The sequence below is a fragment of the Thermobia domestica genome, chromosome 3, assembly GCF_964235325.1.
Source record: "Thermobia domestica chromosome 3, izTheDome1.hap1.1, whole genome shotgun sequence".
NCBI classification, from domain to species: Eukaryota; Metazoa; Arthropoda; class Insecta; order Zygentoma; family Lepismatidae; genus Thermobia; species Thermobia domestica.
Window position 1 is genome coordinate 103649689 of NC_137456.1, and position 22661 is coordinate 103672349.

A 22661-nucleotide genomic window follows, 5' to 3' on the forward strand; every position below is an offset into this window, starting at 1 on the left:
AGTGAATTAATCCCTTGCCCGTAAGTGATATCAGCGAGATGTCAACAATAACCAATAGGCCCATTGGGAAACCAGAAAGAAGATATATACGTGTTTCATGTAAATCAAATATTTTAAATTAACATACTTTCATAAGATGGTGTGTATTTACCTTCTTTCATTTGACTAGTTTCAACCCCAGACAATAGCAGTTGACCCATTTCAATCAATGGAGATAATTTGGGAACCTCGGAAACGTATCCACTATATGATATTTTATACACCGTAAATATATTTACTTTTCTATTTGGTCTAGGAATTAATTCGTGCGGTTGGTACGCACACATTGAAGCTGTAGTACAAACACAAAATACATAAATACCTTAAGAAAAATATTGTCCATCGCTAGCCACCACTTTCGCCCATCTGTCAGGCAATATACGGATTCCGTGGCGAAAGAAGTCCTCATCCTTGGAAGCGATCCAGTCAGAGACCCATGTTTCGATATCTTCTGAAGAAGTAAACCGCTGTCCAATCAAATCGTTGTTCATGCAATCGAACAAGTAGTAGTCCGAAGGAGCAACGTCTGGTGAATACGGCGGGTGGGGTAAAACTTCCCATCCGACATTTTCTAAATAGGTTTTGACCGGTTTTGCGACATGTGGGCGAGCGTTATCATGTTGAACAATAAGTTTATCATGTCTGTTCTCCCATTCTGGTCGTGTTCTGGCCAGAGCTTGCTTCAAACGCATTAATTGTCGTCGATAACGTTCTCCATTCATAGTTTCACCCGGTTGTAGCAGCTCATAGTACACCACACCTTTCATATCCCACCATATGCACAGCATAACCTTTGCACAGTGAATATCTCGTTTTGGTTGTGATGGACCTGGTTCACCTGGTTTCACCCAGGCCTTTTTTCGTTTAGGGTTCTCGTAATGGATCCACTTCTCATCACCCGTAATAATTCGATGCAGAAACCCCTTTCTGCTCTGTCGTTGAAGCAGCAATTCGCAAATGTTTTTTCGTCCTTCAACGTCTCTGTCTTTCAATTCATGTGGAACCCAATGTGACATCTTTTGAATCATTCCCATGGCTTTCAAGCGTTTGGAGACTGTTGTTTGATCAACGCCTAATGCTGCTGCAAGTTGTTCCTGCGTTTGACACGAATCCTGCTCGAGCAATGCTGTCAATTCTTCGTCTTGAAATTTTTTGGCTGTCCAGCTCGCTCTTGGTCTGCCAAGCCGAAATCACCACTTCTAAACCGTGCAAACCACTTCTGACACGTTCGCTCAGCTAGAGCATGGTCACCATACACTTCCACCAAAATACGATGACTTTCAGTCGCACTTTTCTGCATGTTAAAGTAATGCAGCAGGACACCCCGCAAAAACACTTTATCAGGCACAAATTGCGCCATGTTCACTTAACTACAAACTGGTGTTGTTGACGCTTTAATCCACTGCCCTATACTACGAACGATACGCGATGACAGGGGTTTGCAACACATGTGTGGATACACGGAACTGTGGGACGTTCCGTTCGTTGCGCCATCTCTTGTCCACCCGCATGAATTAATTCCTAGACCAAATAGTAATGATAGGAGAGGACGATGAATGGTGATTGTGTAAATGAATCGAATTCGAGATTTCAACGGATTTACAGGTTTCAGGTCCATATAAACAAACAAACAAAAAAAAAAAAAAAAAAAAAAAATCCGGAAATGATTATGCCATTTAAAAATCCGCTTAAACTTTTTATAAAAACCGCTAAACGGTTTTTATAAGATTTCCAGGAAAAAGGAGAGCGTGTTCAATGTTTCTTCCTGCTATCTAAAATAAGAGTAGCATTTTCTCAGAAACGACTCAGGCGATTTTGTTTACATTTAATTAAAAACTCTATAACTTTGCGATGGTCACGTCTCATGAAAATATAGCTTGCTTAAATACAACGTATGCGATTTTATTGATATTTCATAAACATATGTATATTTCAGTAATAGTCCTAGGAGGAAAGTAACCCATTCTTGACTGATTTTAAACCCATGCAGTGGGGGAAAATTGGGAAGCCTCAGAGAAGGTATACGCCATATCGGACCAAAATCGAATAATTGTAGCAAGATATCAAGGAAAATTTTTTCATCTCATTTAAATAGAGAGATTCCAAGTTGAAGTTCCCCTCCCATTTACCCGCTTATTTTTGACTAATTTCAACTACAACTAATGCTTATCTTCGGAATGCCTTAAAGAAAATAAATACTATGTTTAATCAAAATCGAATAATATTTACATAGTTGTCTCTTAGTTCGTCCATATTTACATGGTGGAAATTTGTTTTGTGTGTACATATGCAAACTTCCAATATAGAGTGGCATTTATCCCTTTACTCTTGATGGATTTCAGTCCCATACAACAGGCTTATTTTCTGAAGTTGGAGGAAGCAAGTAAGTCTTAGTGTGAGAGTTGCCCTGAAAGAGACGAACAGATACACACAAATGTCGGTTAAGTCGAATGGTAGAAACTCACTACACACTACAACTTCCTCAGTTATATTTTTTCTTTCTTTGTTTTGTGTTTATGTATTTATTTATTTATTTTTACGATCATCTGCATTCTGTAGGATAGTTGTTTCTATGGAAATCGTAAAATCTTCACCTAAATCTATTATTTTTATGCAAGTAACCCATACTGAATTTTTTCAGCACCTTAACAAATTCTTCTCTTGTATACTGAAAGTAAGATAGAGTTCATTTTAAATGTTTTCTCTTGCAGATCTCTCCAGAACCTAATATAGCTGCTATGCTTGCACCATCGTATCTTCAGAGACAAAGTCAGGATGAGGCCAGCGAACTCGTGGAGCATCACAATCAAAATGCAGATAAATGTGTGACAAGTAAAAGGATACTTGATTTAATTACAGATTTAACTGCACTTATGCTTCAAGTGAAGGTAAGAAGATATATTTCAATTGCGAACTGGTGTCAGTGAAGTGCTTGCTCTTGTTATCGTTCGTAATAGAAGCACGTGCACTTTTTTTTAAATCATATATTTTATTATGTTACTTTTGTCATTGTTTATTAGAATAGAATCTTGCAAGTGTAGAATTCACGGACTTCATACTAACTAGAGCTGTGAAATTTTGTATAGGATTGCTGGCTTTCTAAAAGTACTGGAGAGGTTTGAGTAATACCTTCGGGGTCTCATCCTGATTGAAGAGAAAATCTCAACCTACAACTCCTCGTGGGGAAAAAGCGGACAACGCTTTAGGCGGCCAACGTAGATTGAGTCAACTTCTACAAAGTGCCAACGGCCTCCTCGGAAGGTGGATGAGTGGGTAGAGGTGAGGCTACCTTCTTGTCTTTAGAAGTGAAAACAGACTTAAAAGATGAATGAACCACAAGGTGGTCAACGGCACGAAAATGGGGAAAGAAAGGAAATGGGAATATTACGTTAAAAAAAAAGACTAAACATAATGATAGTTCTTCCTGAGGTAAAATACTCCCCCGTTCGAATCTCCTGGTGGGACTGCTTCGAGAAGAATTATCAGACAAAACAATAACTTACATTTCAGCATAGGAACTTCAAACATTAAGAACTTTACGACGCACGGGTAAACTTGATAATTTAAAAGTAGAAATGGATTAAGTGCAAAGTGAACATAGCGGGTTTGAGTGAAGTTTGATGATCAGAAAAAGGTGAAATAGTATCGGAAAACTACACCATATTCTACTCAGGTGATGTTAAGGCCCAGAATGGTGTCACGATAGCTGAGGACATCGCTCCATGAACCCCGCATTTGCACTGCCTGCGGCCTCGCACCTAATATTTCAATCTTTGCTGCCGTTCTTGACATGGCAAGAATACGCTTATGTATTATTATTCTTCGTGATAAATTTAAACCAACTCCTCCGTTAAAATACGCATCTTAATCAAAGTGAAATGATAAAAACCCATGTTGTCCGAAGTGCTGTGTTCAAAAATGCATTTTAAATTGTTCACCCGATTTTCCCTGATAATGAGACTGGCAACCTCTAACAAGTAAAGGGTCCAAATGGATGAATCGAGTTGCGGAATGAGACATAGTGCGCCTGATAGAGGATGTACAAATATGTGTATGTGCAAAGTTATAGCGGCTGAGACCCATGAGAAACGGAGGGGAAGGGGGTCAAAGTTGGTGGAAGAAGGGCTATACTATGTTATTGAAATACATCAAATTAACTGTTGAATCGTGAAAATAGTGGAAGATAAATAACGCAAACGGTGTTAGTTTCACATATTGGTGAAAGAAGAATGGGCAGAGTAGATCACAAACCTCCGCCGCCATCTTGAAATCCGCCATTTTGAAATCTGTGATATTTTCTGAAACGGAAACGTAGTCATATGATATATCAATTAGGGCTAACATGTTCTCAAAAAGTCAATTATGAACTTTAGTGATCGTTATCTGTACTTATTTGGAAATTTAGGATCATCTTTATAGTTATTTACGAAAATCTAGGAGACTGATACTCGAATATTGAAAGTCTGGATTATCACGAAAACACATGTAAATTAAACATATCTACAAGCCAAGAAAACTAACAGTGAAATTTGATATCCAAGTTGTATATTATTACATTATTACTATTATCAAATTTCATTGTTGGATATCAAGTTTCACTGTTATCCAAGTTGTATATTATTACATTATTACTATTATCAAATTTCATTGTTGGATATCAAGTTTCATAGTTAGTTTTCTTGGCCTGTAGATATGTTTAATTTACATGTGTTTTCGTATATTACTTCGTAGCACAAATTAAACACGTTGACACATGCGAGTATACTATTTGTTTCTGCACACTTTTCTGACTTCGTTCCATTATTTCCGTTTACATTCACCGTAAAACAACGTTTTCACAGTTAAGAAAGAAAAGCAAAAATCGAAGCTTGGTTTTGAACTCAAAACCAAAAATATATTTTTTGAAATGTCAGCTTTTGCAAAAATCGATTTGGACAGCAGTAGTATATATACCCAGTCGTGCCATAAGTTCTGTCCCTAAATTCACTAGCGCCACACGGTCAATTCGACTGATGTTCGCGACCAGCTTTGTTTACACGTCGTGCCGAACCTGTAGTGCAAACCAGTCCCCAATTTGTGTCGTTCACTTGTCCAGTTAATATGGAGTGGAGCATCAAAGAGAATCATATCGCTGTGATCACGTCGCATAAGTGCAACAAGTCGCTACTAGAGATTTTCAATCTTCTAAAGCCTTTGCAAATTACGCAAAAAATTGTGTATCGGTGCATCAAGCGGTTCAATGACACATCCTCGATCGATGACAAAGCAAGAAGTGGCCGCCTGTGCACTTCAAGAACGCCAGCAGCTAAAGCCGTAGCTGCACGAATTCGTCGAAAGCCTCTTCGAAAACAGAAAATCATGGCACGGGAGATGGATATACCAAAGAGAAGGATGTCCCACATCATCAAACAGGACCTTAAACTTGGAGCTTACAGAAGAACCACAAGACAACTGTTGTTACCAGCTTGAAAGACGATACGAGTCACAAGAACCAAGAAGTTACTCCACTGGTACGCGAACAGGAAACAGGCGAATCCTGTTCACCGATGAAAAAATATTCACTGTACAAGAAAACTTCAACCGGCAAAATGACAGTATTTATGCCCACAGTTCTCGGGAAGCTGCCGAACAAATTCTTAGGGTCCAAAGAGGGCACCACCCAGCTTCCATATTGGTATGGTTGGGTGTATCTTACGACGGTGTCACCCAGCTGCACTTTCGCGAACAGGGAGTCAAGACCAAGGTAGCAAATTACCAGAGCGATGGTTTGGAGAAGGTAGTGAAACCATTGAGTCACACTCGATTTTCTGACGCAGAATCGACATTCCAGCAAGACTCAGCTCCGGAACATAAGGCGAAGATGAACCAGCAGTAGTTAGCCAACAATTTTCCCCACTTCATAGCCGCTGAGGATTGGACTTCTGGAAGCCCGGATCTCAACCCGCTGGACTACCGCCTTTGGAACTACTTAGAGGAGAAAGCCTGCAAGAATCTCACGGCAATATTTAGTCGCTTAAGGCCGATTTAGTAAAAGCAGCCATTACCATACCAAGATGTGGTGCGTGCAGCAATTGACGAGCGGCCTCAGCAATTGAAGATGTGTGTCAAGGCCAACCGAGGCCATTTTGAATAGATTTGTGTTTTTTCGTTCCTTTGGTACTAAAGTACACGTGGCAATAAAGGATTTAGTGTACTACAAAATTAAATTTCGTTTCTCCTATTTGAATAAAGGACAGAACTTAGTGCACGACTATTTATATACTCATGCATTGATTGACGACACTTTGCTGTTCACCAACAGCTAAATTATTATTATTAGTTTTAAAGCCACACCTTGTAGATTATCTTTTTAAAAAATCATGTTAAACGTCAAATTTTTCCTGACAGGTTTCAACATTGACAAAAAAAACGTATGTAATTACATAGGAAGTAACAAAAAGTAATATTTATAAGTATTAACTTCTTTTTTCTTACATATATCGTGACAATTTGTGTTAGCGAACATTTGACGTTTGATATGATTCTCTAAATTAATCTATAAGTGAAGGTCTTCTGAGCTTACGAAAAGTGTAGGTTACTTGGCTTCCTTAGTTCAATCAAATGAGTACAATACAGGGTGCCCGAAAAGTTCATTGACTGTGGATGTTTGAATCATAGTAATAAAAGGCAAACGATTCAACCTGTTTGTGCATCACACTAATTCCTAATGGTAAACAGTCACGCTTATAGATGTCGCTGCCCGCTCGGTGGCTACTCGATCATTTAAATCAACATAATGTTGTAAAATCAACATAGTGTTGTAATGTTGTTTAAATCAACATAATCTTGATAAATACATTTGTTAAATGTGAACAATTAGAGCTTTTAATGCCTCACCTCTTGCGTATGGAGTCCCTGGTTCGATCCCTGTTCGCGTTAAGTGAATTCTGTGGTGGACAAACATGTGCGTGGTTTTCTCAGGGTTCTTCCACTTTCTTCATTCCACCATTTCATTCATCATCGTCGTCGTCTACCATAGCCTTGGTGTATAATCGTGGTACGTTTACCTATAAATTTAATTAGATTTAAATTAAGTACCATTTCAACCTAGAGCGTATAGCGGACTGAAGGCTTTTGGGAGGTGGAGGGGGGAGGCAACTAGCCTCAATAAATGTGTAATTTTTAGACGTGCTTGAATGTGTTCTAAGGAATAGTTTTGAGAGTGTTAATTCATGTTACTTTCAGTGCACAGTAAGTTGCTGGATATCCTGCATTATTATAATGTAAAAGACTGTCATTTTTTTTTTACTTTTATTTGCTGAAGATTATTCCATTTTTAATTAAAAATATATTATCAAACTATCAATTTGATTCAGTTTTATGGTGTTTTATTTCAGAGCTTAGGCGATGCTGACAGAAACGCTTACGAGCTGAAAGTTCTTCAAAATTCATTGGAAGAAATCAGACTTAAACTAAGCCCTCAAAATCAGTCTTGCTTCCAGAATTGTGTGGAGCTTCACATGCAACATATTCAGATGGGACTAAGCCAGTTAGGAAGTCTACATCCTTTCATGATACAGAGAGCGTAGTAAAAAAAGAAAACAAATGTTGCCATACTATTTGTAGAATTAGAAAAGGATTTTATTTTCTACATAAATCGTGTGTTTGTGAATAAATGGAATGTTAGTGTTGTTGTGTGCGTGTGAATGTAAAATGGTGGATGTTCTGTTTTCTTATTACAAATATGCGGGTGTTATTGTTTGAAAGAAAATGTACCTACTAATAGAAGTTACTAAAACCATTCTGTACGAATGAAGAAAACGTTTATATCCAGATTAAGATTATATATGGTAATTCACTTTTTTTTTAAAAGTCAGTGCAATGAAAATATATATATAAAATATATAAATAATATGCAACATATATATATTTCTGTATATATAGATACGCTTTAAATATGTCTTTGTTTTTCCAAGAATGAAATTGTTACATTATTACATCACAAAGACTGGCCGTACTAGAGGTCGCTGTTAAAAAGATTGCATCAGTCTTCAATCATTGTTAAAGAAAGGAACTTACGAAATATTAACAATCACGAAAAGACTTTTACTTAAAAATCTAAATATCGTTTGTAAGAAAGCCATTCTGGTTTCTGTTATAGACTTATTGTTCATCATGAATATTTTTATGACCTTTCATAACCAAGAAAGTATTGAGAGATGGTGACACTTATTATTAGGCTAGTTACACATAACAAGCAACAGTATATCAATCACCATAATTATTAGTGTCTTTTAGTATGGTACGGAAAAGATGTTTTTATGTAACAATTCCCGTATGAGAAAAGAATTGCTTAACGAAATAAGGTCTGATGCAAGTTACTTGTACTGATATTAGGAGAGTATCTCATGTTCCTTTCCTTATTATTATTATTATTTTCCTTATTTCTAGTTTTTTCTTTATTTTATGAATGATTTCTGTTACATCTACCATATTTGAGAGCAAACGAAATTTACTAATTTTGAAAGGTAGACTATTGTATTCTAGCAGAATTAGAGCATAGAAATAGTGTGTCAGAACGATTAGATACATAGTTCAAATACGATGTACGTATTTAGTGCCGCTTTACACATGAAGGGCTTAAAAATTACTTTTAATAAAAAAAAATGTTCTTCGTTTTCTACTTATCTAACAATTGGCGATGATCTTTGTTGTGTTTTGCTTCCACTTGCTTTGATAACTTCTCTCTGTGATATGACACTTTGCCAAGGTTGTGATAAAATATTTTTAATAGTAACTTAGTTTTTTTTTCCTTTCTTTCTTTCCTCAAGTGAATACTTCGATGGTCTTCATATATACTTCTTGAAATTTGGGATTGCACTTACAGTAATATATGAATGCCTTGTTTATTTTCTTGAAAAACCTTCCTTTTACTCCTTTCAGCTGTTTTTAGTCTTGGGCTCTCAGGACTACGTTTTGTAAATCCAGTCTTAAACAACGTTTTATAAATCCAAGTTCAACCGAGTCATTGCATGAAAGGATTTTGTATGGTTCAGGTCTTTTCCGAAAGAAAGATTTAATATTTGCTTTTTTTCACTGTTGTGTCCCAAAAATTTGATGATGGTCAAATTAGTCTATCGTTTTCTAATACGTGGGAAGTAATATCTTTGTTACACAACCGAAGAAACAATATATATTATTAAAAAGCGCTTTCAATATTTTTTTCTGAAAATAAATATATATATATATATATTTATATATAATTAAATACAAGATGTTACGTAAACTTGTGCTGTGCTATAATATGAGAGATGTGTTACCGCAGAGTGATGTTTAAAATATTGCATTTCAGAAGTAATTTAAATGTTTTCGTTTGCTCTTTATTTGTGTAGATGAACATAGACTTTTTTAAATGTCTAGAGATTGTTGTTTTATTTGTTTGTTCATAGTTTTACATGTTTATTTCCAACTTGGTATTTAGAATAATAGTAAGGGATTTCTGAATAATTGCCAAAGACTCAAGAGATGCCAGTTTCTTTTCAGGAAAGAAATATATATCCTATTGTCTTTTTTTAAAAAAAGCTTCTTTATTCTAAAATGTACACTTAACTATAGTGAGTTATTTTATTGAAGTCTATGTAAAAGAAGTATTAAATGTAGACAGTGAATTGATACCAAAGTATTAGCTTCTTTCTTTATTAATAATTTTATTTATAACGATTCACATATATATATTTTGAAGTAATCTTGATACGAAGTATTACGACTTAACATTACAGAAGTAAATATTTTATTCTCATTAGTATTACTCTTACTCTTAAAAATGTAGATTTTTAAAGTAAGTATAAATTTAAATCAAAATTAATGTTATTATTAACAGCTTTGATTTTGTGTGAATAAAGAACAGTCTTAATTATTATGTATTTACATAGTCGTTTAAAAAAAGTTGTGAACAAAATGAGAACAGAGACAAATTTTAGACAATACAAGGGTTAGAATTTTAATACTAACAACTATTTATTTACAAGTGGTACAGAAAGGATACGTCTGTGAAACTTTTATTATATCTTATTGTTCCCTTCAACTTTATATACAAACTGTTTTTCAGAGAAGTAGAAAACTTAGTATATCATTAGGAGTATCCGCGAATGGTTGGTATGCAGCAGTCTGTTGCGTGGAGAATCTCTAAAACGTTTAGGAAACCGTCAGTTAGGAATGACGAATGACATGAAGTGGCTTCTTTATCTTGGGAGTGAAATTATAGAGAAGATGGCTTATCTTGTGCCTCCGTGCTTATTACCTTTATTGAATATTTCCTTCCTATCTGAGAAAGTCATCAGCGCCACTTTTATTACTATTCCTATTGTAAGTTACGCTTTCTTTAAACAACAATTAATGCAGAATATTCAGTAACTTAGGGGGCGCGGTGGCTCAGTGGTAGAGCGTTCACCTCTGGTGATTGGGGTCCCGGTTTCGATCCCAGCCTCCGCCAAGTGAACTTTGTGGTGGACAAACACCGTGCTCGTGGGTTTTCTCGGGGTTCTCCCGTTTCCTCCCACTTTCTTCATTCCATCATTTCACTCATCTCTCATCATCACCGTCTCCTTTAGCCTAACCGGCATAACCGTGGGACGTAAAACTTAAAGATTTTTTTTTCAGTAACTTAATTTCGATTCGATTAATATTCAGTTAAATTCATAAACACGGAGGCAGAAGGTGAGACACTTTCCTCATGAATATGTACCCAATAGCTTCTATAAGTAGATACATAGTCACAGGGCTTAATTCCGGAGAGTATAGTGGATGGTAGAACACTCCCTAGTCCCTCAAACAAATCAGCCAAACGTGCACTGCTTACAGCCGATTACATTTCTTTTGCGGGCACATTCAGTCCTTAACATCAGAGTTGTACAATTTTAGACCGCCAGCATACGAGACTAGTCTTCTCGTCTCGTCACGACGTTGGAAAGAAGACTCCATTTTACTGAGAGGTAGATTAGGTATCGATCTATCATATGGTATAAGTGAAAATCTGTTTCCGTTTCATGTCATTACATATACATCAGTATTGGCAATATTAAAGTTCCAACCCTCGTAAGTTAGAAAGAAAGTACTAATAAAGATGCATTGATTTTTCTGTCTTTCAGAGCTATAAACTGCTAAAAGCGCGAGTTTTTTTTTATTTTCATGCGAATCACACATTAACTAGTGTAGACATTATCTAAATATTCGTGTTTGAGGATCGTGAAATTTGCGTAGCGACTTCAAGAAGATAAGGTGATATAATGGGGAAAAGGTCTACCTACCTTTCTAAAATTGTTGTTTAGTAGAGCATGGATTACCAAGTAGCTTATATGCAATTTCTCGCATCGCTTTAGCTAGTTCACATAGTATTTGAATAGGAACCTTACCCTTTCGCGCTTTCGGCAACTTACAGCTTTGAAAAAAAAAAAAAAAAAAAAAAAAATCAACTTATGTTTATTGTATTTTAAGTGAAATTTTTCAAGTAATCAATTATATAAACATCATTGCATTTACTACTTGTATATGTATATATAACCAAGCTATAAGTTCATCTTCAGGTTTTTGAAGGAATAATAGGAGAAAAAGTAAACAGAATTAGAATTAAAAATGAATCTTGGGTGAATTCATCGTACATTTGGGTCAGGTCGTTCACATTGAGACTTCGTTTTTATATTAAGCTAATGTAGCCATGACATCTGAAGATCTGTAGGTTTCTCGTTTTTAAATTCCGTTTTATATATACAGTATATAAAGAGGACACGAGTGGTAAATGTAAGGATATTTATATTGTTCACGAGACAATGCTTTCACATAATATATTAAAAATAGATCTTTATATGGTTCATTTTGTGCACGATCTTTCTGAACAGTCTGTATAAACTTATACACCCTGACTGTAAAAATATTATACATATGTGTTAATGGTCATATAAATTTACATAAAAAAATCGTGCATACTTTTGGGTGTAAATCATGCTGCACATATTGACACTTCTTTTTTGAACGAAAAGAAAAGTGAAGGAAAGAAATCTAGTATAAATTTGTTATAATGTAGCACGTACGCATTGTACCCTTTATATAAGTCTATACTAGAATTTTTTTATGTGTATCAAGTTTCGTTTTCTTTGAAGTGTGTTTATTCTTATTGTTTCATAATATTCTGGTGATCTTGGAAGAGGAAACAATTAATTTTGTGTCTGATGTGTAGAAATGGGATATGAAACAAATCTTTGCTTACACTTCTGTGAGTCAGTTTATGTGCTAATTGAAAAAATATTGATTTTTAAAGAATAGTGTGGATAAAGAGTTGTGGGGAATTTTTTAGATATCCCTTATGCACTTGTGGGTTGTGTTCGTTCAGTATAGCTCGTTGCCTTCACTTTTAAACTGGAATTTTCCAATAATTGTAAATAGAGTTTATAACTTACAAGCTTCATATAGAGAAGTGGATGTATTAAGAATGTATAAAGAGTTTCACAAAATGAATTGCAAATATAACATAAAATATATATATTTTTAATAGTGTGTAGTGATTCGTTATTTAGACTTAACACAATTGGAATTTTTGTAGGAATAGCTGATAAATCAAACATAAGTTTGTTACAGTGCACAATCATATACACTAGGGCCGGCCAAACAGTGGTCGACTAGTCGATCACCGGTGAGTATCCAGTAGATTGCGAAGCTCTTAGAAAACTGCTATTACTTGTATAGATACTTAAACATCAATTTCAAAATAATAATGGACAGAAACAAAAGGGCGAATTATGTGGCTGTTTCTGGATCAGGAAGCATTAGAAACATGATTTCAATATGTGAAAAAATTTGAGCCTTTCTTGTTTTTCATGTTGCTCTCGTTTGCTGAAGTCGGCATTGAAGAAATTTCTAACATATTCTAAACTTCGTTAAACTTGAGTATATCGGATGTAGTGAAAGAAATACTGCAACTACAAATTGACATTTTCATGAAGGCAAGAGTGACTGAAAATAATTTTCTGGCCCTTTCTTCATGAAGGAAAGTATTTTGTTTAGAAACTATAGCTCTTCGTCAGATAGCATTCTGTGCCTCATTCTATATTTTCGAAGCAGTCTTCTTTCAAATGAAAATCAAGTCGAAATATAGAAAGTACTTGACTGATAAAAAATTAAAATCCTGCCTCCATTTGCCACTGACAAGTTACAAACCGTATATATATATATATATTTTTTTTTTTCAATTTTCGGAAGAAATGCAGTACCGTTTTTCAATTTCTTTTTTTAAAAAAAGGTTTGTGGTGATAAAGTACACATGTTTACTAATTACTATTTCTCTGTAAGTGTTTTCTTTAAATTACTTTTATGTATATTAACGGTGTAAATTAATATTGGGCTACGGTGTTAGCCAATGAGGTGTGCATGATCGCCAGAGATTTTCAGTCTGAGTTAGATCATTGAATCAAAAAGTTTGGACGCCACTGATATACACCATATACAGGGTGAGTCAAAAAAAAATCAATATAGATGTCAATTTGTAACCTTCAAGTTTGACTCGGTAGTGCCGTAATACCACATTCCGTCACCGCAAGCGCCATCGTAGTATATTCTTAAAATGGCGACTTTCATTGGTGCGGATCGTGATCGATGTGTATTATTTGATGAAACGAACTCTGCAACAGCTGTAGATTTCGTACAGAACAGGGTAAGGGATTTCCAAGCAGGCCTACAATTTACACTTGGCACAAGAACTTTGTTGAGATGGTTGTTCTGTTTGCCATGTGAAATCATCAGCTCGTCCGCCCGTTGCTGCTGCTGTCGTCGAACAAGTTAGGGAAAGCTTTGCCTGTAGTCCCAAAAAATGAACGTGACATGCGTCTCACGAGACAGCCATTCCACAAATGACAGTTTGCGAGTGCTACGTAAACGTTGACACGTGAAACCATACAGGTTTACAATGGCACAACAAATTACTGACGTAGATAAGGTTGCTTGTGGAGAATTCTGTGTGGAAAAGTTGGAGCGGATAGAGGAAGGCGAGACATTCCTTAACACAAATATCTTCAGCGATGAGAGTACATTTCATGTCAGTGTCATGATGAACATCCGCAACAGTAGAATGTGGGACAGCGAGAATCCACGTCAAACTATTGAATACGTCCGTGACAGTCCAAAGTTAAATGTTTGATTTGATTTGATTTTGAGTTTAATGTCCATTTCAGCAGCAAGGCTATATGAGACGTGGACGTACTGATTAATGTGGAATCCGAACTACATGAGCTCCCGCCGGGAATCGAACTCGGATCTCCCACGCCAAAGGCGCGTACGCTAAGTGTGTTTTGCGCCCTTAGCAAATTTACAGTGTGCGGTCACTGTATGGAGAGTGTACTGGTATCTTAAATCTTGATATGTTGGAATTTTTTTTTTAATTCCCCAAATAGATGAAGACGAACAACAACAAGACGTGACTCATTACTACCAGCAAGATGGCACACCGCCTCATTTCTTCAAGAAAGTTCGAAATTTCGTTGATATTCGCTTCCCACGTCGGTGGATTAGCCATGCAGGTCCAATTGTATGGCTACCTCGCTCCCCATTCTTGAGACCCATGTATTGCTTCGTGTGGGATTTTGCTAAAGATTGAGTGTATGTTCCACCCCTACCAGACAATTTTGCAGACCTGAGAAATTGCATCTACGCTGCCGTTGCAAAAGTTAGGCTCTATCAGCTGGAACGAGTGTAGGATGAAATTGAGTTCCGGTGGGATGTTTGCCGCATCACCCAGGCAGTCACATCGAACCAAAATTAGACTTTGATGTTCAACTTGCTACAAATTGAGATCTCCCTCGTTTCTATAAGTAACCTCAATAAATTTCTATATGTTTTCAAAATTGTAAAGACCTTTTTGAACCTTGTAATACGATATGAACACTCGTAAAAATTGCCCTCGTATTATAACCGTAGCCTAGCTCTTCACACTTGAAAAAAAGTTTAATTGATACTATGCAGAATTATATCGACTGCATCACACTCCTGCGACCGTACCGTGTGTTATGTGACTCGTGCAGGTCAGACTTATGTAGGAAATAGTTAATGCGTCATGTTATGGTTCGATTTGATTGACACCAAAAATTTGCTGAACTCTCTCGTAGCTATATGGTTAGCGTACGCGCTTTCGGCGCGTAATACCAGTTCATTTCCTGTTGGGAGCGGATCGGATCCCACGGTAAGCAGTAGATCTACATCTCACATAGATTTGATGCTGCGCGGAAATCTAAAGTCCAAATCAACTAACTAACCTAAAATTTGCTATTCAGCTTATTTCTGCTTTGCTTTCACGGGCTATTCGTATTAAGCCGAATATACTTTCCATATTCAATAGATTCTGAATGGGATTTAAATTTGAAACTAAGTTTTCCATATATATATATAGTTTTATGAAAATATACAGCGTGTATCAAAAAAAATCATCCGGTTTTAAACAATAATATCTATTCTGTCTTTTCAGAGATGTGAATGAACAACATACTGTTGGAAAGAGGAACATCTATAATTGTACATGGTTTCCGCTAGGTAGCAGCAGTGTGCTTCAGTGAACGCCCAGTACGGTTCTGGTTAAAATGGCATTTGGACAACAGAAGGCGTTTTGTGTACTACGTTTTGCGGAGTGCAAATCAGTGATAACTATTCAGCGTGACTTTCGTACTAAGTATGGTGTGGATCCTCCTACTGCACAGAGCATTAGACGATGGCATGAACAATTCCGAACAACAGGTTGTTTGTGTAAGGGAAAATCACCGGGATGTCCTCGAGTGCCCGACGGAGACGTGGAGCGCGTCCGTCAATGTTTTACACGCAGTCCGAAGAAATCCGTTCGTCGTGCAGCTCGACAACTCAACATGCCCTCGATGTCCGTCTGGCGTGTGTTGCGTCGTCGTTTACACATGAAACCATACAGAATTCAGCTACTGCAAGCTCTTTGTGGAGGTGACAAAGAACGACGTATGGAGTTTTGTAATTTCATTCTTGGCAAGATTGCAGAGGACGACAGTTTTGTTCAACGCTTAGTGTTTAGTGACGAGGCAACATGCCATTTGAATGGAAATGTGAACCGCCATAATGTGCGAATATGGGGAACGGAACACCCACATGAAGTTGTACAACATGAGAGGGACTCGCCAAAAGTTAATATGTTTTGTGCAGTTTCCCGAAAAAAGGTGTGCGGTCCATTTTTCTTTGCCGAGAACACTGTGACGGGGATAACCTACCTTGATATGCTTGAGTACTCTTTTCCCACAGTTGGAGACTGATTCGAATGATTTCATCTACCAACAGGATGGGGCACCGCCACACTGGCATGGGAAAGTGCGGGATTTTTAAATCGAACGATTCCACAACGATGGATCGGTCGCACTGGACCAAATGATGCAGCGTTGCATTACTGGGCTCCAAGATCACCTGACCTTACTGTATGTGATTATTTCTTGTGGAGGTTTATAAAAGACTCCGTTTATGTGCCTCCGTTACCAAGCACATTGAATGAACTGTGACATCGCATAACGGCAGCTGTGGAAGTTGTAACTGAAGACATGCTAGCTGCAGTTTGGGACGAATTTGAATACCGCATGGACATATGCCGTGCATCTCACGGGGGGCACATTGAACACCTATGAACAGGTGCAATAAAAAATTTTTGAGTTTCACTGTCATGCAAAACAAAAACTATTTGTGTATGTTTATTAGTTTCAGAAATACAGACTTGCCAAAGTGGATGAATCTTTTTGATACACCCTATATATTATTGAAAATAACACAATACACTGCTCGTTATTAAAAATATGACACCAAGGACAGAAGGAAGCAGTGCCAAAGTAGGCAAGCAGAGACCTGATGGTACACTTCTGATCATAGAAACTTCGACGACGAAAAAAATGCCCTGGATCTATACATCTCTCAGATCTGTGCGTACATCAAAATCCATTTTTCTTCAATTCTGCTACGGAGTAACATGACCATTTAGAGCAGAGATATTGACTGTCTGGACAATGCCGTCAAGTAAATATGTAATTGCTATATACGAAAAGGTCATAAAATATGGGGAAAAAAAAGAAAAATTAATATCTAGCTTACTGGGTGATACAGAATTCATTCTGCGGGATGTAGATCACCAAGGTAATAGGACAACTTCTAGAGTGAAATCATCTTGGTGTAGTGATTAGTATATCGGAGTTGTGTGCAGAATTTCATTTTAGTATAGGTTTGAATTCTGTTTACGATTTTTTAAAACAAAGAATATGGGTTCTATTACAAAGAGTACGGATGTAAGAAAATAAATATGTCAGCTATCTAATACAGTACATTACATCATATATATATATAGTAAACCAAATCATAAAGTCGTCTTATTTTGTCTATAATGTATATTCCTGTGCCGAAAGTAACATATTTAAATAGAAAGTGTTCAAGTTCTTCAGTATTTCGCGCAAAGGAAATCATTATGTAAAAAAGCAAACGGTCTCTCTCTCTCTCTCTCTATATATATATATATATATATATATTAGGGTTGGACAAAAAAACTAAAACGTTTGCAAAAGTGTAAAAATCATACCTAGTATGGTGTGGGGCCCCCTTTTGCGTCGAAAACAGTTTGGATCCGACGTAGAATGGACGTATACAACTCCTGAATCGTGGTGTATGGAATTTTGTACCATTGTTCCTCCAAAACACGCTCCAGTTTCTTAAGGGATGCTGTGGAGGGTAATGAGACCGAACACGCCTTTCTAACTCAGATCACAACGGCTCAATGATGTTCAGATCTGGTGATTGTGGGACCCAGGGGAGGTGTGATAGCTCCTGGTCATGCTCCTCAAACCATGATTTCACCATTTTTGCAGCGTGACAGGGTGCCAAATCATCTTGGTAGATGCCATCACCATCAGGGAACAATATTTGGGCCATGGGAAGAACCTGGTCCCCAAAATGGCCTCATATACCTTAGCATTCATCATTCCATGCAGGGTTATGATGGAACCTGCGGAAAACCACGATATGACTGCTTATACTGTAACAGAACCACCCCCATGCTTTACAGTTGGGAGCAGACAGTCTGTACCATAGGCCTGGGACGGTGTTCTCCGGTTGTTGGAAACAAGGTGAAGGTCGATTCATCGGACTACATTACGTGTTTCCACTGCTCATGAGTCCACGCCTTGTGGTCCTTGCACCACTGGATACGCCTCTTCGCATTTACTACTGTGACGAGGGGTTTGGCGATAGTGGCCCTGCCATGAATTTTCATTTTATGAAGTTCCCGTCGCACTGTTTTCGATGAAACTGGGTTCTGTAGGCCGGAATTCAGTTCAGACGTAATTTTCATTGCAGAGGTCTTCTTTTTAGGTGCTACAATCCGTTTTAATGCCCTCCGGTCCCTATCTGACAGGATTGTCTTTCGACCACTGTTGTGCTTTGCAGACGTCGTTTGCCCATGAATTGTGTATGCCGTCGTGAGATTGGACACAGTGCCTTTCAATACCCTCACAATGTTCGCCACTGTTGCCACTGAAGCTCCAACCAGACGGGCATCAACGATCATGCCTTTTTGGAAGTCTGTCAGGTTGTCCATTTTACCGCACCACTTTTACACCACGACACTCACAGGTGAACGGGTTACTGCTGACGTAAGAAGAAGGTCCACATGACACATTGAAAAGAAAAAACGATCGGCAACTGGAACACGCGTTGTACAGTGGAGGGCGAAACTTACGTGTCCTGTAGGAAGTGTTTTTAGATTTTTTGTCAACCCCTGTATATAGTATGTATGTATAAATGAAAGTGACTATGTTTCTGACTTCATAACTTGAACCACCCGACCGATGTCGATCGAATTTTCAACATAGATGAGATTCGGGCCTAGGATGTTTTTTATCATTTCACTTTGATGGTGCAACTTGGGGGAGGGGGAGACATATAAAAATGATCGAAAACAACTGATATCAGAAAGCGGTTCAGTAATAGTAAAAAGTGACTGACTAATGGAACATATTACTAATTTTCCTTATTTTTATCCAGCGAAGCGGGTAATTGACGCTAGTTTTATCTATAGTGTCAACTGCAACCAATGGGAATAATCTGATTTGCCTGTAGAAAATACATATTCTGATTCAAATGCGAGAATACATTTATCTTGTAAAAAAATATTCCGAATGGAATAGTTTCTAAATCGAAATATTTGAATTATAGACACTAATGAATATCATAGAGAATTAACGAAAATAATCATCAAAGACTCAAGCAAGGAAGAGAAAGTAACAGGAAAATCACTAATATGAATTATGTTTAATACTTTGCGGCATAATCAAGTGGTTAGCGTACCGAGTTGGAACGCGGCAGATGAAATTTGGAATCTTATTCCCTCTACTTTATTTATTTATTTATTTAACGTTTAGTTTTGCCATTCGATTAAAACTGTTGGGAACCAGTTGAAAACTTCATACGTATGTGACATATTGTCAATTATTAACATCAAGTAAATAGTCAAAATAGTACTGTACCTGGAGAGAGGCAAAGTTATGAAGAAAAGATATGAAAATCGAAAGTGCAAAATATGAAAATATATGAAATTTTAAGTATATAGTTTCTAAAAGTTAAAGTAGTAGTTGTACTCAATGATTTCAGTAAAAGCTGAAATAATAAACAAAATTTCTGGTTTGAGTGCCACTATTATCCTGTGTAGACTAAAGAAGACCAGATGATGATAATTCATTTGAATGAATGAATCATTAATTAAATGAATAAAATGATCATTCATTAATAATTCGTGCATTAAGAATATGGAAAAAAAAAACGTGAAAACCCATGGATATGACGTTGCACACCACAAACCCTCATAGCTGGAGATCGAATCAGAAACTCCTCGCAGCAGAGGGAAATGTTCTATCACTGAGTCATTGTGTCCTCTTTATGATTAACGATTATTATCGTTGTATATACAGGGTGTCTGTAAATTCGCCCAGTGTCTATAAATCAGAAATGACTAGAGATAAAAGGATGAAACAAAAGAGGAGATAGGAAAATACCAGGTAGTCAATCGAATTGAATAGTTTGCTTGCCTCACAGGGGACCCTGGGGTTACTCGAAACTTTCATAACAATAATATTGATCATGTAGTCGCCAGAGTTGTTTTGTTTAAAACAAATTATTAAAACTTGTTTTAAACAATTGATATTGTTTAAAACAAATTTTATATACGTTTTAAACATTTTGTTTTAAACACACGTATTTTTTAAAGGCTTGTTTTAAACATGTTTATTTTCATTTTATTTTATTCTTGTAATAAAATCTGCCAGAGAAAGAAAATGGTCAAAAAGTGTTCCCCGTTCAGAAGGCTATTTTCTTTCCGTGCGAATGTTTTGATTTGTGGCTACAGGAGGTCAATGTGGTAATCTACAATTTATTTTCTCTTTTTTCCCTTGTTTTTAGCATTTATTATATTGTTTAAATGCTTATCAGTTAACTTACAAGAAAGTGTCGAAGGTTGGACTACTTGTAGAATTGATATTAAAAATAAAAGAATTATCATTATTTCGTTCCCTTTCGCAACTCCGTCCTAAATTCTCTTTAAAACTTTACAGCCTGGCATAGCTTGTATTGAGACCAGGCGTCAAAGCGCAAGATATGACAGTCACCCACATAACTATCCCTTGAAGTGTGATATTTATTGTCACATCATTGCCGAATGTCAATGTTGCTCGTGGGACAATTTGATCTACATTTATTAGTCTATCTGTATGTATGTAGCACTAGGGTGGTCCTTAGGTATATGAGAAAAAACAAATTTTCGAATTTCTTCCGCCGCACCCCCTATTCCTTTTCCTTTAGTAATAGAAACATCATACACAAAATTCCACAAAAATCCATCAACGTTAACCCGTGCCGCAAAGCAGTTGATTTCTGTAAAAAGAAATTCATTTGAATTTCAATGGCACTCAATTTACTATTTGTCTATAAACGTATAATAATTATCACAAATGTAAATAGGACATTATAAAGCTGTAATTCAGAATTGACTAGGTTTCAAATACAGTCGGTTGGTTATCAGGCAACAAGCTACAAGCATCATGATCATCGTCCGTACATATAGTACTTATGGTAATGCACAGTGTTATGAACCACTATGGAAAAGATATTTGGATCTGTTTCTCATGCCACTTGCTTCGTTAGTAAAATTTACATGAGTTAGAAATCAGTCAGCTAATAAATACAAGTAAAAATGATAGTGGCTGATATTCCAAAAAATGGACAAAAAATATATTTGAATTGTAGGTAGACTTAATGATACTTTTTACGCGAGGTAGCTTTTCTACATCCTGGAAACAAGTTTATATAGTCTTTCATCACTTGCAAAAGGAATTGTTTCTATTCTTCATTTTTAGTTAGAACTTCATTGTAATCTTCTATTAACTTGACGCTCTTTCCGCTGCGTCATTTGTAACATGCAGCTTATCAACTACTTTTTTCCCGAAAAGAAATTAATCATTTGTCGACCAACAAACCGGATCAAGATCTAGAAGATCTGTAGAAATCCGAGACCTTTCGAAGAACTTCTTCGTGTTTCCTATCACAAAATCAACAATTTATGTTTCTTTAATATCATCTATTTCACTAGCGTGCAGTTCAAATCGCTTCATCGTTTCATATGAACTGTCAATATTTTTAAAGTTTTCTGCTATTTTGTGTTTTGTTCATTATTGACTTTCTCGTCAAAAAATGAAAGTGCTCACACTCCTCTGAGAGGTACCAAAGATGTTAGGAAAACTTCAATAAAGCTACTCTCGAGAAATCAGAGTTTATGAGTTTGTACGTTTGAAGGCTCTTCGTAAATTGTAAATCTTGATGTGGTAAACGAGATGCACTGAGACAAATAAACCAAGCTTTTACATACAACATAAACCAAGCTTTTTAGAACAGGAAAAGTGCACACTTGACGCAGTCCTTATTCCTTCCTGTTTAACGATTTGGAGCCAGAGTTTATCACACAAAACTGAGAATGCAAACGAATGTTAGGGTGCTAACATATATGCACTAGTACACTGCCCGTGACTCTTATTAGTCACTTCACTGCTGATTTCTGCACAATATTAAAAAAATTGTATTAACACAGGTGTATACAAATATCGTAAATCACTGATGATAAACTAAAAAAATTGGCTCTCACGTATGCAAAACAGCCATTTAACTTGCGAAGCTCAACCCGTACAGGGGAGCACTTATAAAAGAATAACGTATGTCCACTTTAGAACAAGGCTCCCACGCGCCTTCGTGGGTGCTTTTCCGAGCGACGACCGTGACGGGTCTCGCGTCTAAGCGTTCGTGCACAGCACTGAGGGTTCTTTTAGTATATTATCTCTTGTATATGGTCAGCCGGGAAAATTCCGATTTTCACTCATAGCATCGGGACCAGAATTATCGTCCAATTAGCTCTTCGCTATAACAGTGCATAGGTGAAGGGTGAGAGTTCCGAAAGTCAGATATAAAGAGACAGTCACCAAGCATGTTGCTGTCACGTGATCAGGGTTCTTGTTTCTTGACCATATATGGCCGTAGAATAGGAGCTAAAGTCTATTCCAGGCAACCGGATAGGAAACTCC

At 36.8% G+C, this 22661-nt stretch overlaps 2 protein-coding genes across 3 annotated transcripts in view; both read left to right on the forward strand.

Moving 5' to 3' along the window:
* The window catches only part of LOC145680631 (protein lin-9 homolog), a 65363-nt gene extending 52812 nt beyond the window's left edge, over nt 1-12551 (forward strand). For both annotated transcript variants that reach the window (XM_081751321.1, XM_081751322.1), the window contains exons 8-9: nt 2751-2927; nt 7416-12551. In XM_081751321.1, the coding sequence (XP_081607447.1) occupies nt 2751-2927; nt 7416-7607 (369 nt within the window). In that variant the 3' untranslated portion in view covers nt 7608-12551. The remainder of the gene's footprint in view (nt 1-2750; nt 2928-7415) is intronic.
* Nucleotides 12552-12572: 21 nt separating this feature from the next.
* On the forward strand, nt 12573-17300 carry LOC145680633 (uncharacterized). The gene is made up of 2 exons (XM_081751323.1): nt 12573-12703; nt 15524-17300. The coding sequence occupies exon 2, from the start codon at nt 15636-15638 to the stop codon at nt 16323-16325; it is 690 nt and encodes a 229-aa protein (XP_081607449.1). The 5' UTR covers nt 12573-12703; nt 15524-15635; the 3' UTR covers nt 16326-17300.
* Nucleotides 17301-22661: the final 5361 nt, after the last annotated feature.